The sequence below is a fragment of the Rhinolophus sinicus genome, linkage group LG06 (assembly GCF_036562045.2).
Source record: "Rhinolophus sinicus isolate RSC01 linkage group LG06, ASM3656204v1, whole genome shotgun sequence".
Taxonomy (NCBI): domain Eukaryota; kingdom Metazoa; phylum Chordata; class Mammalia; order Chiroptera; family Rhinolophidae; genus Rhinolophus; species Rhinolophus sinicus.
The window spans coordinates 123,798,065-123,817,880 of NC_133756.1; the positions used below are offsets into that span (position 1 = coordinate 123,798,065).

Here is a 19,816-nt window from a genome sequence, read left to right on the forward strand (position 1 = left end):
CTTAATTATCCTAACTAACTGTAGTCGCTGTCCAGGCATCATACTTGTTAAATTCCTCCAACTCTAGCCCACAGGCAGGTGGAGTTCTGCATACATAGTCCGAGAAATTCCACAGTGACGAAACTGCCTGACTAAATCTACACTAAATCTCACAGTACCCCTGCTTCTCATTGTCTGTACAGATCCCTACGTGAAAGTCTCACTGATGTGTGATGGCAGACGGCTGAAGAAGAGGAAAACGTCCACCAAGAGGAACACTCTGAATCCTGTTTACAATGAAGCCATAGTCTTTGACGTCCCTCCCGAGAACATTGACCAAATCCACTTGTCCATAGCGGTCATGGATTATGACCGGTGAGACACCTAGCGCTCTTTCTCAGTCCAAGTCCACTGTGCCCGGGGCTGGGAGGGCAGAGGGGCGGTGCCGCCATAGATTCTTAGCTGGTGCCCGGGCCTCAGGAGATGACTTGATTGAGCAGGATGTGGGGAGCTGATGGATAAGAAATCCAAACCGTGCTGCGGAGTCCGGTTATCAGGGTGCCGCTCAGCACGCCCGTTCTTTCCTGCCCCTTTTCAATCTCTTTCTCCTTCTCCATCCTCCCCTACCCTACCTCTTCCCCTCTCCACCCCTGCACATCCCCTAGATTCTCAGCTTGGAGAACTGTGACCCCACACGTCTTACTCATCACTCGGGTAATCCTGCCTCGCCTTCATGGAAAGGTTCCACTCAGAACAGCAGAGTGATTACTTTAGCCAAACCATCAACATTTCTAAATATGCAACTTTGTTATTTTGTCCTTCTCCCAATGTGTTTAATAAAGATCATTTCCATCCACTTAAGTCTGAAAGCAAACACAGAAATGTTCTCTTGAAAATGCTAGAATCAGTATGGGTGACGGGGTATATTAAAATGTATAAGATGCTCAACTTTCTAATTAATACAGCACAGAAGAGATATTTATAGCCTACATTGTAGCCAATTGTGTATTTAAAGAACAGATTTGAAAAACAGTCACTTTAATATGCAGAGGAAGTACCAACAGGGAATTATACATGTTAAACCAGTCATTAGACTGAAATGAAAAGTCTCTTTTTAATTGGAACCCTCCCACGTGGTCTGGGCACAATTATGAAAAAATCATTCTGACTTCTCGTGTAATCTTACAAATATTATTTGTAGCTGAAAATTTTCCTGAAATGTCAGCAAGGAAGCCCCAGAGCCCTCAACACTCTTCTAGCAGATGCCAGGGTGAAGCATAACCGTCTTCCATCCCAGGGAGCACAGGAGTGGTTCAGCTGCCCATGGGTATGACAGTCCGTGCTGGGCGTGGACCTCCTTCTGTCTCCTCTGGATGACTCACAATACCAGTAGTATCAGGCCACGGGAGGGGACATTGCCCACCACCCATGGAGAGCTAGGCCAGCATTTTTCAAGCTAGTGCCAAGTTTCTTGCATTAACAAATCTGATTATGTGAGCTCTGCTTCAATTTAATTCTCAGTAAACTCATGAATCTGGGCTGGAAAACATCCATAGCAGAATTCATGGGGCTTCTGCATGCAACTGATTTTAATGAGCATAGACTTGAATACCCTTCACACTACTTCCCCACCTCGTCTCCCCCTTACTCCCTACACACAAATAGGAGAAAAATCACTTGTCTTTGCAGGAAGAAAAAAGAAAGAGAGAAAGTCTGGAGTTTAGATCCCAAAGAGTTCATGGATGGGCCATGTCATTCTAGTTATACAAAGGATTTCTCACCAAAAAATCTTTTCAGGAAAAAAGGGGGTAGGGAAGCCAAGACAGGGACCTACCCACAGAATGTTTCAGAAATATTAACACTCAAGTTAAAGGAGCTAAGTGTCTTTCTATAGTAAGGAAATCAGGTTGAGTCAAAGAAGCAAAGCTGGGTTTGGAAGGAGGGAAGAGCATGCGAAAACCAATTCCCTGAAGAGAGGGGAAAGCACGACTCAAGGGCCTCCTCCACTCTGCTCCCTTTGTAAGCTGAAGACTATGGCTGCCAGACACAGAGCTGCCCCCTTATCCATACTTGGTTGCCTCTTGCAGGAATTTGAGCAGCCGTTATTGCAAGAAACTCTTTTCAGGGGCCCCGTATTCATTACATGGATTTGCAGGCCTGGAGGTCAATGTACTTCCAGAACCAGAGGTGACATCCTTAGCATGCATCAGGGAGCTCTTCTTGGGAACAAGCTAAGCCATGCCACGTGGTATTTTTGCATAATCTGGGTCTATGAGAGGCAGACTCCTCTCTTCTTCTCTGTACCACCGAGTGCAGTGTTGGATCCCAAGTCCTATCGGCTGTTAAACTTGGCCTGTAGTTTTAAATTAGGGAATGAAAAGAACCACCCCCTTCCCTAATACCTCTCTATTAGTTTAATTGAGTAATTGTTGTTCGTACATACCAAAATTTTAAGAAAAAACTATTGTGGGCCATTTTCACAGTGTAGGTCACAATGAGGTCATCGGCGTATGTCAAGTAGGCAACGAAGCCGAGAGGCTGGGCAGAGACCACTGGAGTGAGATGCTGTCATATCCTCGGAAGCCCATCGCACACTGGCATTCCCTGGTGGAGGTAAGACGCGCCCCCCATATGCTTCACTTATGGAAGAGTAAATGCTTGATTATTGAAATGCAGGTGCCACCAAAAATGTGAATGTACCAGAGTGTGTGGTTCCTAGTTGCACTTTCTGGGACTGTTAGGAATTGCATTCAATCTGAGGTTGACTCTGTGATCCTCACCAGCCTGGTGGGTTTTGAGCATTGATCAGGGATCATCCCTCACTTTGATTTTCTTAAGCAAAGGTCGAGATTCTCTGATTCTGTGTTGTGCTTTGGGTTGACATTTGAAGGACATCTGCAGGAACTGGGTGAGTGTAGCATTTCAGACCATCATATAGTGACTTATGCCTGGCATCAGAAAGAGCTTGAGACTGGAACAGAGGAGGTCTGGATTCTAGGACTGATTCTAGCATGAACTTGTGATTCTGGGCCAGTTGGTTAGTGTCAGATTCAACTATAAATGATAAAAATCTAAAAAACAACAAACCATGAAACAACAAGTGAAGTGGAAATTTATTTGTCTTACATAAAAAGGGTTCAGAGGAAGGTAGTCTAAGATATTATAGTGGTTCCATGATCAACAGAGACCTAGACTTCTCCTGTCTTTCTGTGTCACTCACCCAGTGTGGCTTTTGTTTTGGAAGGGGAGGGGAGGGTGTCACCTCCTTGTATAATATGGCTACTAAGCTCTAGCCATCACATATTTTACAGGCCATAGAAAGGTGGCCAAGACACACACATTTCTCTTTCAAGGATTTTCCTTGATGTCTCATGCAATGCTGATACTTACAATTAACTTAGTCATAAAACTTATTCACATGGACATGTGTGGGAAATATATTGTTTTTGTTGGGTGGAAATGTGCCCAACTAAAAACTAGGGTTTTGTTTGCAAGGGAAAAGAGAAAAGTGGATACCTGGAGGCAGTGGACCATCATTCTGCCTCTCACACCTCCATTCATTCACTCCCCCACAATTTACTTTTTATTTACTCTTCCCCCATTCATCATTGCTCACTGACTCACTCTCTTATTTATTAACTCATTCTCTCAAAAACAAATTGCATTCACTAGGTAACATTTCTGAGAGTCAAATGCCTAAATATTAGCTACAGAAAATAGATGTGAATAATAAACCTTCCCTTCCCTTGCAATACTTATACACCATAAGAGAGACAGAATACAGTGTGTAAACTAGTCATTAAAGTGCACATTCATGAGCGTTATCGTCGACATCCGGTGCCACAGAAGCACAAAGAAGGGACGTGTTTGTTGTGCTTACGAGATTGTCCATGAAGCATTTCTTCCTCCTGCCCTTGATAAGTGAAGAAAATTGAGCCCCTGGGAACAGGGACACACTAGGGAGCCGGGGTTTCAGTCAGAACTGTCCTCTTACTCTCCCCATGCAGATAGCTCTGCCCCCTGCAAAGCCATCCTGTAAGATGTGACCAGAGCCTCGCCCAGTGTGGGCTCTGCCGCCATCAGTTGGTGATCTGGTTGCAGTAAATATTCAAGACAGCTGTAGAGAGGCTCTACATCTGGCCTGGGGACAAAAGGACAATCTTCCTTTGTTGGAGTTTATGCCAGATGGAGAAGAGCAGGACAGGATTTATGGACTAACTCTAAGCTTCAGGGTATTCAGGGAGAGCCTAGGTCCCTGAGGATACCTCTGCCCCTGGGCCATCGAAGCCAAGACTTTTTTTTCCTGGACTCAAAATGAATCCCCAAGGGAAACCCGTGGGACCTATGAACCACCTGAGAAGTGGCTGGAGGACCGATGCTGACTGAACTGCATCTCGCTTCTTCAGCTCCTGGTGCAGTTCTCGAAGGAGTCCATCTGCGGACTCATTTAATTGTTTGAGCCTCACTAGCAGTGGCAGTTAAAGCAGTTGTAATAGACATTTTGCACCCTTATAAGTCACTGGTGACTTAAATTCTTATTTGTAATCTGGAGTATCAAAGAGTGTCAAAGCTCTATGCTCCTCAAGACACAGGAAATGGAAAAGGGTAGGATTAGGCATGTGGCATGGGGCTGAGACGTGAGCCCTGATTCGGTGTACAAGCAATTGTTTCTTCATGACCTGGCCAGGAAGTAACCCTGGGTGGTGCCTGTACACTGGGCCCTGAGTGGCTGTGCCTGCACATGACACCTGGGAAGTGTAGGCAGCGGGTCTTGGAGGCTTCCTTCACTCCCAAGGAAAAAGTGCTGTATGACTTTGGATACCTGGGAGATGGTCCTTAAACCCCGCGCGTTTGGCCTTTTGCAAATCTGTGTTTGACAGTTACGTAAGTGAGAAATAAATGCTTTTAGGGTTCAATCACTGAAACTGGGAGTCCTTTGTTACACCAGCTAGAACTACTTCAGCAAATACAGTGGTCATTTCTTAACGGTTACAGTAGAACTTAGGAAATGAAACGCCTGTGCCCCTTCCATGAAGGGCAAACCAAGGGAGGCTGCCCTTGCCCTGTGACTTCTTGTCTCTGACGCTCGTGCCCAGGACTCTAGATCCATCTTGTGAGGGGAAGCAATACTTCTCCTTTTAAAAATAAACGTGCAGCTAGCAGAATTGGGGCACTGGTACCAGGTGAGATGAAAAGCAGTATTGGAGAGGTCACTGCACCTTGCTAACCGCTGTGAGGACGGAGGAGGCCGTAGGCAGAGAGGTTGGAAGCGCTCACTTTGGAGCTGGATGGACCTAGATTTAAGTTCCTGTGCTGCCACTTGAAAATTGTTTTTCCCTTTCTGGACCTCAATTTTCTCATCTGTAAAGTGGCCATAACAGTGCCTATCTCACAAGGTGGTGAGAATTAAATAATCTATTACAGTGGCTGGCCCATAATGCTCAGTCAAGTCCTCAGGTATAATCATTATTATGTATGTTCCACATTCTGAGTGACTGCTGTGTGTCCTCGTGTGACTGTCACATAAAGAAATACCATCCATGGTGTCTGTCATGGAAGATAAAAGGAATGTTAGAAATCCCCATCCCCTGCACTTCTGTGAGCCATCACCTCAGACTGGGGGGAGGGGTCATCGGGGCTTTGCTGGACACAGATGCACATATTTAAGTTCTGTTCCTTCTCCTATCGTCCTTGGCCTCAACAGTAAGTTCCTGTTGTACCCTCTTCCTTTAACTTTCTGCTTTAAAACAAAAACAGTAATTAAGCTTCCGTTCTCTGTGTGTGTGTGTGTGTGTGTGTGTGTGTGTGTGTACCTACGCATGTGTGTTTGAATGAATGAGAGAGAGAAAGAGGGAAGAGAGAATATGGGGTAACTAGGATTAAGTATGAAGGGAGGCTGGTCTGGCAGAAGCTCTGCACTTCTGGGGGGCAGAGGAACCAGGTTAGGACTGAACCCTGAGCCCTGCTGAGATCTGGCAGCCTGCTTGGGGCTGCATCCAACATACCCTGACCTTGCCAGGGCAGATGGCAGATGGAGTCTTCAAAGCCAACGAGTTCAAAAATCCGTTTCTCTCTCAGGGATTCTGGATGGCTTCACTGCACACTCAAAGGTCAGCCAGTCCCACTCCCTTTACTGTCCCTGATGTCAAAGCTTGGGAAGCTGTGCAGCCTCCCCCAGGGAGGCTGCCTGGGACTTGGGGACAGGAGTGTCCCCTCCATGGGGCCTCCGGAGATGACAGAGCTCTCGGGGCTCCCACCACAGCCCGCTGTGCCATATATCCACGAGAAGATGGTGTTGGCTTGGCCATATCCCAGCACCTTTTCCACCCTCCTGGATGTGGAGCTGATCTACGTCATAAGCCCCAGGGAGAATCATAGCAACAGTTCCAGATTTTCATCTCCTCCCTGTGTAGTGCTGCACACTCTCTGCATTAACAACTAGTGAACTTGCTTTAATGGGAAGATCAGACACAGACACCTTTTGGTTAAATCAAATTTTACTTTTCTAAAAGAGATAGGAGACAGAGGGCCCCATGAGAATATATGGTGAAGATCAGCAGCATTATCCTGTCTGACAGAGGAGCAAAGTCCTACTCAAGGGGTGCTATGTGTGCGTAAGGCTTGCTCTCTCCAAGCTCAGCCTTTTGTACGTGTATGTCCAGAAGGCTAATGGGGTCCTGGGCCCAGCTAGTCTGGTTCTGCTGGAACCACTTCAGTGAGTCTGCTGGCTCCTGGAACTCAGGCTTCTACAATTCCCAGCATAACTAGGGAGCAGAGGTGGCACAGTGAACCCTGGCATGCAGAGTCCCATCTACCACCCTCTGCCTTCTTAAGGGTGTGAACTTAGAGCTATAGAACTAAAGCAAGTGTCAGTTACACGGACTTGGCAAGAAGTTACACCACTAGGCCCTTTAAAGCAGGGCTACATATTGCCCGTCAGGTGCTCAGCGGAGCCGACCTGGAGTCTTCAAGGTCCACACATTCTCAGGAGAAAGTATCTGATTGCCCAGGTTGGGTTAGGTGTCCACCCCTGGTCCATTTCACTGCAAGTCAGGGGTCATGGAAATGTGAGCCAGTGCCCACTCCAGCAGGAAGGAATATGGGGAGTAGACTTCCTGAGAGGGGTCTTGGCCGGACAGTGAAACTGACACAAGCAAAACCAGCTGCTACCCTGAAGATTTTGAAGTGAGGGAGTCAGAGCCTTTAGCACTCTGGGAAATTGTTATTCACAACAGATTTAGGAAACAGGAGTGATTCTCCAAAACAAAAAAAAGCCAAACCAATCAGGTTTTATCAAGGGAGTTTGGATGTGTTGCAGGACTTGGGTCCCAGTGAGAATAAGACCAGTAGAGAAGGAAACTGAGATGAAAACACTTTTTTAAAAAGCATGGCCTGAGGCATAGGATAAGGCAAACCTTAGGAAGTGCTGCCACTCAGCAAGCTGTAGATATCTGAGGTGCCCATTAGCACCCCAGATTATAGGTCTTTGGAAACACCATGAACTCCAGTCCCCATCAGTAGGGAGTGAACTTGGGCTGGCAATCACATGCTCTGCCCTCTGATGGGAAGTGTGGCTCAAGGTCTGGGGAAAAAGCTGAGCGTAAGTCTGTCATGTATGTGAGGGGGTGGTAATAGAGGATATGAGTAGTGGGCACATGGGGGCCACATGCCATCACCCCCTGTTGTGACACACTCCCCCACACATAGACCAACAGGATGTCTCAGTGACTCAAAGAACAAAATGTTCTGGATGGAAACTGAGCAAACAAGAACCAGACCAGGCCCCACTTGGGTTGTTGACAGCCCTGCAGATCTCAGATCTGGCGGTCCCTCCCCTTGGATGCCTGACCTGGGAGGTCTTCTTTGCAGCGCTTGGTACAGGCTCACTTCCCCACTTGCTGGAACCCCCTTGAAACACTGTCACCAATACTGTCACCTCCTTTCCACATCTTCTGAGCTTTCAAGGACACATAAGAACTGCAGGAGAACTGCAGACACTCTCTTCATGTCCATAAGTGGCTATTTCTGCATTGTTCCTCTCGCCTCATGTTGGCACAGGGGCCACATCTGCCTTCAGCTTCCTCCTCAATCCACCTGAAACTTGGGGTTTCAAGCCTAAGGGGTGAAGCCAGGGCTTCACATCAAAGCCTCTTCTCTTTCTCTCTCCCTATTTCTTCCACCAAAGTCTCTACTTCCTTCTCCCAGGTGCTGGAAACTTCTTTTATATCCATAACATGATTCATCTCTACCTATGCCTTGTGTTCAGATATCCAAGTTTCCCTCTCAACATGTAAACGGAACTTTTGGAATTGAGATGTATCTCTTTTCGGACAGGGCCTGGCTTTGGAGACTCTTGTTTCATGAGGGACTAGCTGACTGATCGTTGACCCTATTATTTGCCTTCTCTGTACTGGAATATATGGCATTGATTCATTGCTTGGGAATAACACAATTTGCAAAGAATGGAAATACTGTATTACATAGGTATTGGATTAGTATTTGGTAAATGAATGAAAGAGACATATAATGAAAGTAAGTGGGCTCCCTTAGTTCTGAAGTTCCACAATTCCCCCATTCAGTGGTGTCCAAAATCGAAGGCAGGTAGGGTGTGGGAGCGATGTAAAGGTATTGAGACTAAATTTGCAGTAGGTTCTTCAAATGGAAATAGCCCTTCTTAAGCTTGAAGCTCGGATTACCTTTTCTCCATTTACGAGAAGAACATGAAAAGAGCTCATTTTCTCCCGTGGTTCCCATGAACTGCCATCTGATGATACTGCTTTTGCATCTTCAGTGCCGTTGAGAACTATTCAGAGCAGTAACTGAAGCACCTTAGTAAATTATGAAGGTCTCTCTTAAGCTCATAGGGTGGCTCGGTTCTAGAGTACTTCAGTATTTTTTTAAGAGAATGGGGAAGCAGAAATGCCACAGAGATCCATATGGTGAACGGAAGACCACTGCACCCTGAATGAGAACTGATTTGGAGGTGACAAGGAGATTAATCCATGAGTTGGCTTTTCTCACCAGGAAACATTTTAGCAGCAATTTTACACAAGATAATGATTTTTTTCTACCTACGTGTGAAGGGAAAAATAGTGGGAAAGTATTTTTTGGGCAAAATAAAAAACTTATAATTGAGATCTTTTTCCCTCAAAATAAACTATTTGTATTGGTGTAATTTAGCATGCCAGTATCCATAAATACCTGCAGGGCCACTGAAGCAAAACTGATTGCAAAGAACATAAATGTGCTACATGTTTGGGAATCTGAAAAATATTAACAAGCCTGTTAGAATCTCTGCCAATTGATATAAGTGGCCAGAACGCAGTTTGCACAAGAAGGCACCGTTCGTGTTAATGGGGCGTTGTGTTTCCAGCTGGTGGAGAGAACGGTCAGCAAGCAAAGCCAAGAGCATTTGTCTTTCCCGAGCAAGTTTTCTTTCTTGTACTGAATTATCTGTACAAAAAAGAAAAAAAGGATGCTAACCATTTTCTCATCTTCAGCTGGGATACAAAACCAGTGACTCTTTCTAAGGTCTATAGAGATAGTAATCATGCACAACATGGGGGCATTAGGGTAAACACTAGAGGTATAAAAGATAATAACAGTGTGTTGGAAAATAGCATTGCTTCCTGAATAGAATGCCAACTGCATCGTGAATATCCTCTCATTCACAAATGACCTTGCCCCAGCAGGCACTGACCCGGACTGCTCCTGTGGCACACTTGAATAGTAATTAAATAAGAAAGTGCTTAACAATGGGCTTGATTGAGTCTGTAGTCATCTCTGTCTCCAGGAGTGGCATTCAGAAGTGACTGTTAATGTAATGGGCTGATGGGCCGATTCCTTCCCTGTAGAAGAAATTAACTAGAATGGTGTATGCCAGCCTCTGAAAGAAGCACAAACCCTCAGGTATGGATGGGAAGAGAGAACTTCCTGGGTTAAGGGGCCTGGAGCAGGGGTAGAGCATCCTGGCAGAGGACAGAGAACATCCAGAAGATCACTGCCCCTGGAAATGGTATTTCAGGATATGTGCCCTTTGAATGCTATCTTCCAGATATCACCAGAACAACCTGTTAATAAGATAAAACTGAGTTTATTGCTTGCCTGGTAACGGAAAGGGAAAGGCAAAGTCTGATTTATGGAGATTTTGAAGTGTTTAAGGTTGGCCTTTCAGTGCCGTGGCAAAGGGGATAAAACAGGCTGGGAGAGCTTGGTTAGGATTGGGTAAAGAGCATAATGTACTAGTTTCGGTGTACACAGAAAGGTGAGGATTTTGAGAACAGGGTTCAAAGAGTCTTGGGGTGTAAACTGTTGATGCTTTCTAAGGAAGAATTCATAGTCTTTTGGGAAGTCCCTGTAATGAGCAATAATGTCATTTGCAACTTTTATCTATCTTGGCAAGTGTCTCCTCTGGGAATAGTAAAGTTATGTTAATGAAGACAACAGAATAGCAAAATCAAGTTAATATAGAGTAGACACTGTTGGGGTAGATGGCTTTAGTTCTTATGCCCCAAGAACAAAAAGCAGAAGGAAAGCTGACCAGGATCTGCCCAGTTCTGCAGGTACCCACCCAGACAGCATGAGTGAATGTTTGTTCATTGCCTCCCCGGCATTAAACCCCCTTTCTGATGGCCCTGACTTCTGATTGGGGACTCTAGGAATCCTAGCTCCATCCTTGGATCCAGGCCAAGACCTAGACCCAGGTTAAAACAATCAAGCCAATTGCTGGGATTAGTATTGCATAAACTGATTTAGTCAGAGAGTATTATAGAACATTTGGTGTGACTGCTTGGACGAAGATGCTCTTTCTTCCCTGTTGGATGTGAACAAAGAAGCATATACCCTAGGAGCAGCTGTGGCTCTTTTGGACCTCTAAAGGGGGCCAGACTTAGGGTGAGGCCAATCCCATGGGTGGCAGAATAGAAAAAGAATCCAGACCCTCAAGCATATGGTTGAGCTACTGGAGCAAGCCTCTCTTGAGTGTAGTGTTACTTCTGGCCTTTATAAATATGTAAGCACATAAGTTCCCTTTGTTATGTAAGCAATATGAGACGGGATTGCTGTTGCTTGAAACAGAGAATACCTTGTCTGGGACCCAGGTGAACACCTCTCCCAGACGGGGTTCCCTTGGGGTGAAGAGAACCATTCCCAAAGCTGCCATGAGATCAACCCTGTGTCTTGTTCACTGTGGTACGTCCAGTACCTAACAAAGTACATGGCACATGCTAGACATTCAGGAAAGTGTTCCGAATGAACCAAATTATCGGTTTGGTTAATTAGCTTGTGTGTTGAAACAATCGTGGCCAAAAGAGAGAGTCTGCTCTTCATAACATGCAAGTGATGTGAAAAGTTAGGAGAAAAACTGCTTTCATCTTGCTTTGTATCTTATTTACCAAAGGGAAATCCATGGCCTGGAGGGAGCTGTGGGCAGCTGTCCATCTTACGATGGCTCCCTTGGGTTAGCAGGGGTCAGTTCCTCAGGAGTGACGATCAGTGACATGGCTGTCCTTTCCCGTCGACGTCTCCTACCATGTATTGCAATTCATTTGTTTAGAACGAAAATGAAAATCTATGCTCATTTAATAACGGTACTTGAGCAACTCTAACATTACCTTTTAACCCTATATTTATTGTTTTTATTTAGAAGCTAAAGTTCAACTACGTGTTTAAAGTCTGTGATTAGTAGTGGTAGAATTACATATTTTCCCCCATTTTAAATAAAGTTCAAAACATGAAATATGATGAGATTGACTGAAATGCTTAAAAATAAGGAAAGGGGGGGTTTCTAAAAAGCCAGGGGGACTTTACCAATCGTTGAGCACTTACGTAATGCAGTCTTAACTTTTGGTATAGGATGTAGAATACTCTCAGGAGTTGGGCGCAGATTATCAGAAAGAGAAGCTGTGATGAATAGGAAAACAAAGGCGTGATATTTTTTCCGATGTAGCTGACGGTCTTAATGAAGTCTGCTTAAATATTATACCTATTGATAGTAGGTGTCCAGATTAAAAATGTTTACTAGAGGAAGGTCATAAAATTCATCAAGAAAGCAAATGCCGTGCAAAGGGATTAAGCCTGACTAAACATAAACAATGTAAACAATCTGGATTTTTTTCCCCTGTTAATGCCTAATGATGTCTCTGAAGTGGGCCTGGAGATGTGGATCCATGATGCTTTTTGTGGGATTTTGTCTGCATTCTCCCTCTTTGTTGACTGGCGTCAGGGTCGCCTGCAGGAGCAAAGCTGAGTTAGAACAATCAACACCTGCTCACAAGGGGAAGATGGGCGGGGAGGAGTAGGCTGCAGAGGGGCCCAGGGCATCTGTAACTCATACTAGGTTGGTGCAAAAGGAAGTGCAGTTTTTGCAGTTATTTTTAACCTTTTAAACCACAATTACTTCCGCACTAACCTCATATATCACGCCTGAGCATCTGGTGTTCCCATCCTCATTCTGGAAGCTTCCATACAGGGGTAGAGGGTGGGGCCCTCCAGTGGCAGTGACTGTGGCCCCAGATCCAGCCTCTAACAAGGGACTCGAGTGGTGCAGGGGTCAGGGGGGGCCTCTGGTGTTAGAGTGATGGCGGAGCTCTTCACGGCAGACTTTAGGATTGAGGTGGATGCGAGCAGGACCCCAGCTTGGCAGGCTGGGTCAGCCTGCTGGTGCAGGTGAAGCCTGTGGGTGTTAGACTCACTTCAGCACACAAGGTCGGGGGATGAGTTGACAACCAAGGCCCCTTTGCGTTTAAAATGTTATGTTCCTAAAAGCTGCAGAATGTCCACTCTAGGATTGGTACTCATAGCTCCTATCCTGCTGCTTAAAAATAATGTGACATTTCCATTGCTCTTCAAGTATGGAGCCAAAGTGTGTGAATGTGGGCTTACCCAGAACTAAATGTTATATTAGGAATAAGGATCCAGGTATCGTTGCAGAGAAAGGAATAGTAACTCAGAGAAAGCCTACGATCTCAGGATAACAAGGGGAAATCAGGGCTACTGCTGCGCCCAGCAGAATCTAAGCCATCGCCGCGCACAGTGCCCGTCTGCTCCACCGCCAGTCCTCCTGCTGCTCTCACATGTCAGTGGGCACGAACGAGTTAAGAACAAAGGCCTTGAGAAAACTGTGCTTTGTTTCGGGGAAATAGCTTTTAGCTCCAGTGGCTGCTGCCAAGAGGAGATGCTTGAAAGCAAGAAAGGGAATAATAGGAAAGAAAAGGACTTTCAAATCACATGGGAATCTTCGAGGACTACTCAGCTCAGAAGACGTTCCTCTTACTTCTTCAAGCCAGTGATTCTCTAAAGCCCGCAACACAGATGTAGTTTCCCTCGCTGTCTTTACAGTGGTGTTTGAGTTCATGGGAGCCCAGGAGAAGGCTGTACTGGGTGGGTATGGGCTTCCTCAGTAGCAGGAAATGGGGACAGAGTAATAATAGCAGTAGCACTGGAAATGCAGCACTGAGCCCTGTGTTACAGACAAGGTGGGTGGCAGACTGCTATAACTCTTTGCTGAGTGTATCTACAAAGACCAAAAGCGACTTCATGAGCCATGGAATGATGGGGAACGAAGTCTATGAAAAAAGAAACAGATCTGGACCAGACTCAAGTCTTCACCCATTGCCATCCAGAGTAGAGGGCTTGGAAGTTAAAGTCTGGGCCCCGTCCACTATCACCCCCATCCCATGCTCAGAGAACACTGGGTGGCCTCTATTTCTAATGCTCCATGTTGCTGAGTGGGACATGCCTGCTGAGGAGTTGTTGAGTGTGGTGGGGTGAGAGGTTGTATAGGGGTTGTGGTTAAAGAAGCTGAAGAGAATAGGTTTGAGAGAGAGAGAAAGTGGTAGCAGGTAGCCAGCCACAGGGTAAGGAATTTGGTGCTTGTTGGGAATGGTGGAGAGGGATAGAGAGATCGAAGGTATTTGAAGGAGATTTGGAGTCAGTTTTGCTGGAGGGAGACAAGGGAATCTTCATAGCTTCAGGAAATCTGACACAGATTTGCATTTGGATTATACGTATTATGAGAGCTTGCTGAGTGACTCCTAGACTAAAGGGTCCATGAAGGTCCTGCATAATTCTAGATTATGTGTCATCTGCTGTTCATATGCATCTAGATAATACAAATTTAAGTTAGTTCTTAGCAATTGTAAGCATACACCTAAAGGCTTAGATTACTGGTAGTTGTTTAACACAGTGTGTGCAGTTTTTGGAGGGTTTTTGTTGAACTCTTTCCTGAAGTCAAAACTAATTTAGAAATTTAATGTATAAAACAAATAAATGCAAGAGCTTCTGTGATTGAATCGGACAAAAGTTGAGGAGAGCAAAATCAGTTTATCCAAGAGGAAGGCATGCCCCGGTTAAACTCCTTGGTGGACTAGCCCGTTTGTGCTGTGTTAGTGTCTAACAGGGAAGGAGCCCAATGCTACCTCTGCCACTTAGAGCTGTGCCCTTGAGCAAATCAACTAATCCCTCTGAAGATCAGTTTCTTCCTCCATGAAATGGGGCTGTAAGTACCTACTTTTAAAAACCCGTTTTTGTGCATCTAACTTAACACACCTTTTAAATAAGCACAACCACCCTCAAGAGGTCACATAATCTTGTTAACTATCCTGTAATCTAGTCCCTACCTTGCTTTCTTCCATCTTCGTGTAATCATCCTTACATTCCCTCCTTAATTTCAAACGCCTGAAAGAAGCTGCAAAACTGTTTATGCTCTGTAGCATCTGAGATCTTGCTTTCTGGCAATTATAGTCAGTTTGGCTCAAATAAACTCTGATAAAAATGCCGCCCCCCAAAAAAAATCAACCTGTTGTGGTGATTAAATAATGTAACGTATATGAAAGCATCTAGCATAGTATCTAGCAGTGAAAGATGCTTCCTAAGTGTTTAATAAGTGGGAAAATATAAGTCCACCCAGCTTTTCAGTCACTGATTTGTAATGATGTTATTGCAGTGTTCAAGTGAAGATTACTTTCCCAGGGATATCCCAAGTTTGTCATTTCTCTGGCTTTTGGAATTTCCAATCCTACACAGAGACTTAGATGTCAAGAACATAAAATATAGCACAATATTTCATAAAGTTCCTGATTATATATGGAATAGAGCTGTTTACCTCAAATGATCTTGGCTACGATTTAGAGTAAGAAACACATTTTACATTATAACACACACAAATATAAAAATTGAAGGTAAAGTTTTGTGAAATAATACACATACATGTGATACATTTTTTGAAAATGTTTTATATCATTAAAAAAAATACTGTTCACAGCCATTAAATTGATTTTGCAAACCCAATAATTAGACACATTCCATACTATGGACACCTGAAGCAAAGGATGGCACGTTTAGAGAGGCCAGTGTAATTTGGATACAGTGTGAGAGTATTTGGAGGGAAATGTGGACTCATAACCAACTATATGCATTTTTAGGACCATCTGAATGCTTTCTCTCCAAAAGACTAGAATTCTAGGATTTGCATCACATCTATTTGTCAGGAAACAACACCATTCCTTAGTTTTCGCTTCTCTGCATAGGATACTATATACCTCAGTTGTGTTATCACATTTGTATGATGAGCACAAATAGATTATTTTTATCACAAATATTTAACCTTCTGGTTTGGAGCTGTGCTTAGCCTTACAATGCTTAAACAGCACAGAGACACACACTGTGTGTTTATAATTGAAGAAAAATGTGTGAAGCCACAGAAGGAAGGAAGAGGCAATTCTAGTTGGACGTGTGTGTCACTCTATGAAAAAGTTCCTGAGGTAGCAGGACTCCTTCGCTCCTGCCTGGTGCCAGGTACAGTCCTAAGTGCTAAGGACCCAGTGCCCACATTCAAGGACTCTGATGGGGCAACCTGACAGCAAATTGTGCAGTCTGTGTTTTCAAAATCTGTGTGGGAGCACAGATGAGAGAGTTCCCAACCGCCCACTGGGGAAGGGTGGTGACCAGAGAGACACGCTGACCCACTTGAGCTGGCTCTTGAAAATTGGTAGTTATCCTCCTGTGTGAAGAGAAAAAGGAATTTTGAGGAGAAAGCGTAACACATTCAAAGGCAGGAAGGTATAAAAGAGGAGGGGTGGTGCCTGAAACACCAAAGACTTCAAGATGACTAAAACCCAGGGTCCATGGGGAATGGAAATGAGGCCAGGCTTCTTCAACCGTGATAAGGAATTCGAACTTTCTGCGGGGACAGTAAAGGAATGTTGGAATGATTTTAAGAAGAGCTGCAGCATGTGCTCCAATTTATATTCTACAAGGATCATGCTGACATGCATCCGGAGGAGTGTGGACGAGGGGATGAGGCTGGACACAGAGGTAACTGTACTGGTCAAGATGAGCCAGACTCATGCCTGGAGCAGGCAGACACAGAGGGGCTGCGTGGGGAGGAATGAATGCCTTTGAGGAGGTTTGTGAGAGGACAGGGCAAGAGTGGAGGCCAGGATGAGAACAGGCCTCTATGTTGACAGATGGGTGGTCCCGACATCTACTGTGGTACAGAATGGTAGAGAAGGGACAGGGTGTTTGGGACCAGGTGAGGGAAGGGGGAGCTGACAAGGAGAGAGGAGATTAAGGAGTTTCAGTGTGTGCCAAGAGCAGTAGAATTTGACAGAACATACCATTCACCTAGTACCTTCTGAAAGATGCTCTTCTGGAAGAGACATTGAGTTCACAAGTTACTTAGGTTTTAACCATCCACGCCTCATACAGAGATGCACGCATGTGTGCCTATTGCTACCTTTTTCTTAGCTGACAGCCAGTCAGATTCTATTCTGGGCCCAAGGCCACGTGAAGACCAGATTGTTTCACCTGGTTTTTAAATGAAAATGCCTGTGCCCCAAATCTGCTGACAAAGGCCAATTAGCCTGAATTTTAAGCCCCAGATCCTTTGGGGGAAAGATATCAGAAACCTCTGAGCTTTACGGACAAAAGCTCTTCCTGAATTAAGGGAGGCTGTAGGTTTTCCCAAGTGGCCCATGTATCAGTATGAGAGTCCAGACTCAGCTGTGACCCTACTGGGAAGAGACAGGACCTCGACTCAGACAGGCAGATTCTTTGCATTGCATCCCTCTCCCTACTGAGGCCAAGAGTGACGACTGAAAAAAATACCTCTGGAACAGCAGTCATCACAGGAGCTCAGACAGATGGGTGTCCTCTCAGCAAGGACGAGAGGAGGGAGCCAGGACTGGAGAGACAGCAACTCTGAGACAGTGAACGTGGGCCCCAGAGCAGGCCAGGGCAAAAGGAAGGCTTAGCAAAATCTGTTCAAACCAACTTCAACATCAACAGTAACTTTTTAAAATAATTCCTCAGCACTATACCCCATCCCTCAGCTTCCCTTCCAATTTCTCAAATATCTTGAGAAAGAGCGAGCACCCCAGCGTTTCTGTGTGCACGAGATGGTTGGGCTGACGACCCTGAGTTTTTATGTCTGGTGTCTCGCTACCCTCAAGAAGAGCAGTCTCAGCAGAGCGGTGTGGAATCTGGTGGTACCTGGATTGGAGACAGACACGGGGTGAGGAATTAAAGTTGATGAGTATAGACCACTCCTTCAAGTTTCTTAGCTGAAAGGGGAAGGCAAGAGGCCAGTCACTAGAAAAGGATGAAGGGTTTTGACAATGGGACTTTCTTCAGAAGCAAGAAATTCAAGCATCTTTTTTTAGGCTGAAGAAGAGGCCAGTAGGGAGGGGAAGTTTGAAGATATAGGAGAGAGAGGGGATAACTGATGTGTGGACAGGGCTCTGGACTTAGGCCCAGCTCTTCTCACAGAGCACATGGATGTTCTTCTCCTCCCGTTACCGGCACATCAGGGCTCCATCTCACCTCTGCGGCCTGTGGAAGCAGCTGTTCCCCACAGGCGGGGTTAGGAGAAGCCTTGTGCTCCTCTCAGTACAAGGGCAGAGCACCCAGCGTTTATACAATGCCTCCTTACCACCTCTCCCACCTACCGGAACTGAGGCCCAAACAATCGCCTGCCTCCTCTCTTCCCACGTCTCTAGGTCCCCAGTTTTTCTCTGCATACGTCCCGTGTCCTGGAAGCAGCTCTGTCCTCTTCCAATCTGGCTCGGCCTGAAAGGACATTTTTCCTTACCTGGGCCTTTTGGATCCTCCCGGGCCTTTGGTCAGCATTCAGACCCTTTTATTCTTCCATCAATTTTGATCACATTGCCTGGAACAACCCAGCCTCTCCCCACTACTCTGCTCTGTGCTTTTCAACTGAACCCCTCAGATCAGAGCCCTGCGCCCTGCCAAACCATGCAGGGTTTGACACCTCCTATGTCCCACTCCTGACACTTGAATGGCCATGCCACACCCCCACTTAGACCTCATCTCTGATTTCAGAATCGGCCCTTGAGGCAGAAGCATCTTCCTGCTAAGTCCTCTCCTCCCAGCTCTAATTTACAGCCCCACCTCCATTCACTTCCAGGAAGTCCAGCTGTGAACAGTCTTTGAGCATTTATTCCAAAATCCCAAAAGGCGCAACACTGATGCGAGAGGCCACCCCTCACCACTCAGAATGCAAACACTCACTGTGCCTTTTTGGCTTGAATCAAGGCAAACTCCAAGACATCCAGAGGGATGAAGCAGCCTGAAAAATGCTCCTAAAAGCCCAGCTAAAATAGAAAGGACATAATTTGAGGAGAGAATGGAAAAATTATACAAGCTAGGGGCGGCATGGCGATGTACACAATATGGAAAAGAAGGAAAAACCACTGGATCCTCTTTCATGATGGTCTGAGACCTCCACTTAGAACCTGAAATCTAAACCTTCTGGGGAGGCTTCTTTGTCCCAGAAACAAGGAAACAAGGGGAGTCAGAGTTGGAGCCTGCTGCGGGCTGATAGAAGAGGGGAGCCTGTGTGATCCCAGGTAGCCTGTGCTGATGCCACAGCCGGGGGCGCTTAGCAGAATGACTCGGCGCAGGGAGCACCACGGGTAGAGGGCCATCCTCTCCCAAAGGAAAGCATAGCACCGGTGCAGAGGCAAGTTCTCATTGTGAGGGAGGCGCTCACCAAGGAGACATTTCCGGGAAGTCTTCTTTGGTGGAAAACAGAGGATCTGACAAGTTCTTGAGTCGCTTTGCTGGCAAGATATATCAGTTAGAGTAATTCTGATGTAGAGAACAGAAATCCTGACACCAACTGGATTAAACAGTGAGAAATGTGTCATCGGGCTGAGAATTTAGAAGTAGGAAGGGGTTCAGAGATTGCAGCTTCACTGGTTAATGATGAGATCAAGAACGCCCCGTCTTCCCAGGCTGCTGAGCCCTCATTCCTTTTCCACTCATCTTCAGGTTGGTGGCAAAATGGATGCAGTTCCAGGCATTGCATTCAGATGTGACAGGAACCAGAGGCAAATGCACTTCTTGTAGCTCTCTTATTAGAAGCAAGGAAAAAAATTCTTCAAGTCCCCATCAGACTTTGTCCTTACATGTCACGGCCTAAAGTATGCCAGTTTTTGAATCAATCACTGGAAAAAGGAACAGGATTATATGGGCCAAACAGGTCCAACTCTAGAGATGGTCCCCCTTCCCCTGAGATGTCTAGGTGAATGGGGAGAGGTGGAAACCTGACAAATTCAGGGTTCACTTCGGAAGGAGGAGGCTGGGGGCGATGGGTGCTGGGCAAGTAATTACAGTGTACTTTACAAGGCATCTTCTAATTAATGTAGACAGTGAGTACAGGTAACAAAACGTATACAGCTGACTCTTGAACAACACAGATTTGAACTGTGCTGGTCCACTTATATATGGATTTTTTTCAATCAATACTGTAAATGTATTTTCTCTACCTTATGATTTTAATAACATTTTCTCTAGCTTTATTGTGAGAATGCAGTAT

General features: G+C 45.5%; 1 protein-coding gene across 3 annotated transcripts in view; it reads left to right on the forward strand.

Annotated features, from left to right (window-relative positions):
- SYT9 (synaptotagmin 9) overlaps positions 1-19,816 on the forward strand; it is a 161,832-nt gene that overhangs the window by 117,174 nt on the left and 24,842 nt on the right. The window contains exons 5-6 of one of the 3 annotated variants that reach the window (XR_012497500.1): positions 183-354; positions 2,468-2,592. Coding sequence is in view for 2 of the 3 variants with exons in the window: in XM_019728135.2 (XP_019583694.2) it covers positions 183-354; positions 2,463-2,592 (302 nt within the window). In the remaining variant the exon portion in view is untranslated. Of the gene's footprint in view, positions 1-182; positions 355-644; positions 782-2,462; positions 2,593-19,816 lie in introns of those variants that run through there. The other 2 variants (XM_019728135.2, XM_074335933.1) reach the window with 2 other exon arrangements.